This window comes from Penaeus vannamei, chromosome 14, assembly GCF_042767895.1.
Source record: "Penaeus vannamei isolate JL-2024 chromosome 14, ASM4276789v1, whole genome shotgun sequence".
Classification (NCBI taxonomy): Eukaryota; Metazoa; Arthropoda; class Malacostraca; order Decapoda; family Penaeidae; genus Penaeus; species Penaeus vannamei.
In genome coordinates, this window is record NC_091562.1 from 6,059,940 (window position 1) to 6,064,939 (window position 5,000).

At 36.8% G+C, this 5,000-nt stretch overlaps 1 protein-coding gene across 3 annotated transcripts in view; it reads right to left on the minus strand.

Annotated features, from left to right (window-relative positions):
• LOC113824357 (ATP-binding cassette sub-family C member 3) overlaps positions 1–5,000 on the minus strand; it is a 34,008-nt gene that overhangs the window by 17,435 nt on the left and 11,573 nt on the right. For all 3 annotated transcript variants that reach the window (XM_070129674.1, XM_070129675.1, XM_070129673.1), the window contains 2 exons: positions 3,870–3,989; positions 578–768 (listed from right to left, as the gene is read on the minus strand). In XM_070129674.1, coding sequence (XP_069985775.1) covers positions 578–768; positions 3,870–3,989 — 311 coding nt within the window. The remainder of the gene's footprint in view (positions 1–577; positions 769–3,869; positions 3,990–5,000) is intronic.

The following is a 5,000-nucleotide window of genomic DNA, read 5'->3' on the forward strand; positions in this document are numbered from 1 at the left end:
GGGGGGGGGGGTTAACGTCTTGGTGAGATAATGGAGAATTTTTTGTTTTGTAGTTTTTTTTTCTGGGTTTGTGAGTAGCTTAATTTCCCCATTGTCAAATTCACTTTAAAGAGCGGTCTTATTTTATCTGGTCTTAATCATAATCCTCTAAAATGAATTAATATATAATGGATATTAGTGGATAAAGTGATAACTAAAATAAATGTGATAATTTTAATAATATAAGTTAGATAACACAATATGATTACTTAAATACACCCCTAATCTAATGAATCATAATTGAAATAAACCCCCTAAAATAAATCACCTTGCAATAACTTCTAAAAAAATCTAAATCAATCAACAAAAACATGGATTACGGAATTGATTCCCAGTTTAACGAATTGTCACAAAACGATTAACTTCCCAAACAAGCGAACGACAGTTAAGTGAACTGCCTGACCTCCCTCCCCCCAAACAAGCGAACAATTAAGTGAACTGCCTGACCTCCTCCGCCCCAAACAAGCGAACGACAGTTAAGTGAACTTCCTGACCTTTCTCACCCCAAACAAGCGAACAATTAAATACACTTCCTGACCTCCCTCGCGCCAGTTCCTTCCTCCAGGCGCGCGTCCAGACGAGATCGAGGTTGGAGGTCCTGCAGCGGGCGGGGAGGTTCCACAGCTCCTCGTGTTGGAGGGTGTGACGCCACCCACGCCACACCAGCCCCGTCGCGAAGTGGTACGTCAGGCGACTCACAAACGACGACCGCTCCTCGGGGTAGTCGTTCTGGGAGGTTGGAAGGAGGGGGAGAGAGAGGGAAGAAGGGAGAGAGGGAGGTGTGAGGTGGGTGGAAGGGAAGGAGGGAGACGTTGGTTGAAGGGAGGGATGGAGGTGGGAGAGAGAGGGAAGGAGGGAGGGGTGAGGTGGGAGGGAGGGAGGGGTGAGGTGGGATGTGGGAGGGAGGGAGGAGTGAGGTGGGATGTGGGAGGGAGGGAGGGGTGAGGTGGGATGTGGGAGGGAGGGAGGAGTGAGGTGGGATGTGGGAGGGAGGGAGGGGTGAGGTGGGATGTGGGAGGGAAGGAGGGGTGAGGTGGGATGTGGGAGGGAGGGAGGAGTGAGGTGGGATGTGGGAGGGAGGGAGGGGTGAGGTGGGATGTGGGAGGGAAGGAGGGGTGAGGTGGGAGGAAGGGAGGGAAGGAGGGGTGAGGTGGGAAGAAGGGAGGGAGGGAGTGGTGAGGTGGGAGATGGGAGGAAGGTTGGGAGGGAGGGGTAATGTAGGAGGAATGGAGGTTGGAGGGAGGGGTGAGGTGGGAGGGAGGGACGGTTGAAGTGGGAGGAAGGGAGGGAGGAGTGAGGTGGGAGGAAGGGAGGAGAGGAGAGGTGAGGTGGGAGGAAAGGAGGGAGGGTGAAGTGGGATGTGGGAGGGAGGGAGGGCGTGAAGGAGGGGTGAGGGTGGGAGGGGTAGGGTAGGAGGATGGTCCAAGGAGGGAAGGAAGGAACAAAAGGAGGGAGGTGAGAGAATGGGGAAGGGTGGAGTGAGGGAGCGATGGAGTAGATGAAAGAAGGGGAGTAGGGAAAGAGCAGAGGGAAGGGGGTGGGCAGATAGATGTAGAGAAACGGATAGAAGGAAGAGGAGGATAGGGGAGCGAGAGGAGGAAAAGGAATCGCAGGAGGATAGGAAGGAGTGAGAGAAATAATGACATAAATAAGGGAAAATTTATAACTTTTCTTCACAAGAGAGAAAAAATCATGTACCTTTTTCTCTCCTACATCTCGTCGAATTTTTGTCCATTATATATCTTAATAACATTTTACCACCATATTTCAAGAACGCCAGTTACGTAAAAAAAAAAGCCTGCATAAAGCCAAAACAGAAAAACAAAAAAAATCTCACTCTTATCAACCCAACAAAAGAAAAAGCCAAGATTAACAAAAAAAGAAAAGAAAAGAAAAAAAAACTAATAAACCAAGAAAACAAAGATTAACGAAACCATTAAAAAAATCAAAAAAACAAGATTAACAAAAAAGAAGAAAAGAGAAAAAAACGAATAAACCGCACACAAAGAAGGTAGTTTTAAGCCTTACCTTGGACATAAAGAATACAAAGATTAACGAAACATTTTTTAAAAATCCAAAAAACAAGATTAACAAAAAAGAAGAAAAACTAAAAGAATATATATAAACCGCACACAGGAAGGTACTTTTAAGCCTTACCTTGGACATAAAGAATACAAAGATTAACGAAACATTTTTTAAAAATCCAAAAAAACAAGATTAACAAAAAAGAAGAAAAAAGGAAAAAAAAATAATAAACCGCACACAGGAAGGTAGTTTTAAGCCTTACCTTGGACATAAAGAATACAAAGATTAACGAAACATTTTTTAAAAATCCAAAAAAACAAGATTAACAAAAAAGAAGAAAAAAGGAAAAAAAAATAATAAACCGCACACAGGAAGGTAGTTTTAAGCCTTACCTTGGACTGAAGAAAAAACTAATAACCCAATAAATAAATAACCCATTAAAAAAAAAAAACAAGATTAACAAAAAAGAAGAAAAAAGAAAAAAAACGAATAAACCGCACACAGGAAGGTAGTTTTAAGCCTTACCTTGGACTGAAGAAAAAAATAATAACCCAAGAAAACAAAGATTAACGAATCATTAAAAAAAAATAAAAAAACAAGATTAACAAAAAATAAAAAGAAAAAAAAAACTAATAAACCGCACACAGGAAGGTAGTTTTAAGCCTTACCTTGGACTGATAAAGAAAACAAAGATTAACGAAACCACTAAAAAAGAAAAAAAAAAAACAAGACTAACAAAAGAGAAGAAAAATGAAAAAAACTAATAAACCCCACACAAAGAAATTACTTTTATGCCTTTCCTTGGACTGAAGAAAAAACTAATAACCCAATAAATAAATAACCCATTAAAAAAAAACAAGATTAACAAAAAAGAAGAAAAAAGAAAAAAAAAATAATAAACCGCACACAGGAAGGTAGTTTTAAGCCTTAGCTTGGACTGAAGAAAAAACTAATAAACGAAGAAAACAAAAATTAACGAAACATCAAAAAATAAATAAATAAAAACAAGACTAACAAAAGAGAAGAAAAAAGAAAAAAAATCTAATAAACCGCACACAAAGAAGGTAGTTTTAAGCCTTACCTTGGACTGAAGAAAAAACTAATAACCCAAAAAATAAACAAATAACCCATTAAAAAAAAAAACAAGATTAAGAAAAAAAGAAGAAAAAAGAAAAAAACTAATAAACCGCACACAGGAAGGTACTTTTAAGCCTTACCTTGGACTGAAGAAAAAACTAATAACCCAATAATTAAAAAACCAAATAAAAAAAAAAAAAAAAAAAAAAAACAAGACAAACAAAAAAGAAGAAAAAAGAAAAAAAACTAATAAACCGCACACAGGAAGGTAGTTTTAAGCCTTACCTTGGACTGAAGAAAAAACTAATAACCCAATAAATAAATAACCCATTAAAAAAAAAAAAAACAAGATTAACAAAAAAGAAGAAAAAAGAAAAAAACTAATAATCCGCACACAGGAAGGTAGTTTTAAGCCTTACCTTGGACTGAAGAAAAAACTAATAACCCAAGAAAACAAAGATTAACGAAACATTTTTAAAAAATTCAAAAAAACAAGATTAACGAAAAAAGAAAAAGAAAAAAAAACTAATAAACCGCACACAAAGAAGGTAGTTGTAAGCCTTACCTTGGACTGAAGAAAAAACTAATAACCCAAGAAAACAAAGATTAACGAATCATTAAAAAAAAAATAAAAAAACAAGATTAACAACAAAAAAAAAAAAAAAAAAAAAAAAGGAAAAAGAAAAACACTAATAAACCGCACACAGGAAGGTAGTTGTAAGCCTTACCTTGGACTGGTGGGCGGCGCGGGGAGGGTTGTCAGCGACGCAGTTGGCTGAGAACAACAACAGAGCGGCAACGTAGCGTGTTATGAAGGTTGTGATCAGCGCCGTTCCATACTCGTCCTCCTGTGCCGAGTGAGGCGTGACGTAGGGACAGTTAACGGTTGTTTATGAACTGTTAAGACCGGTTGTTTATGAACTATTAAGACCGGTTGTTTATGAACTATTAAGACTGGTTATTTATGAACTGTCAAGACCGGTTATGTATGAACTGTTAAGAAATTTCCCTTTTTCCTTATTTGAAAATAATCTTAGAAAGGATGTAAGTAAACTGGGTTATTTATGAACTGTTAAGAAATTTCCCTTTTTCCCTATTTGAAAATAATCTTCGAAAGGATATTAATAAACTGGGTTATTTATGAACTATTAGGAAATTTCCCTTTTTCCCTATTTAAAAATAATAGAAAGGATGTAAGTAAACTGGGTTATCTATGAACTGTTAGGAAATTTCCCTTTTTCCCTATTTAAAAATAATCTTAGAAAGGATGTAAGTAAACTAAATGGTTGAATTACTACAGTCTGTGCTATGAGGAAGATGAAAGAAATGCATTGCTAAATAAGGACATTACATAACCACCAAACAAGGATATTATGCGCTATTACGATCCTCGAATTAGGGAGGCTGAGGAAGGGATGTTTCAGTGAAATATATATATATATATATATATATATATATATATATATATATATATATAAACCACAAAAAATACAACCAAATAAAACGAACAAAAAAAAAATCACCCTTATCAACCGAACAGAAGAAAAAGCCAAGATAAAAAAAAAAAAAAAAAAAAAAAAAAAAAATATATATATATATATATATATATATATATATATATATATATATATATATATATATATATATGCGAGCGTTGGCAGTGCGAAGTCATAATGCTACTTGAGACGGCTCTGTTGTCGTGGCGATAATGGAATTTAACTCGGTGTTCGCTTTGCCTTAACGAATGAATAAATGTTTGTGTATCTTATTCTCCTTTTTCTTTCTTCCCTGTTTACCTCCTCTTTCCCGTCCATTCTCTCCTCTTTTTCCCTTTTTCTTCCTTCTCTCCCTCTTCTTTT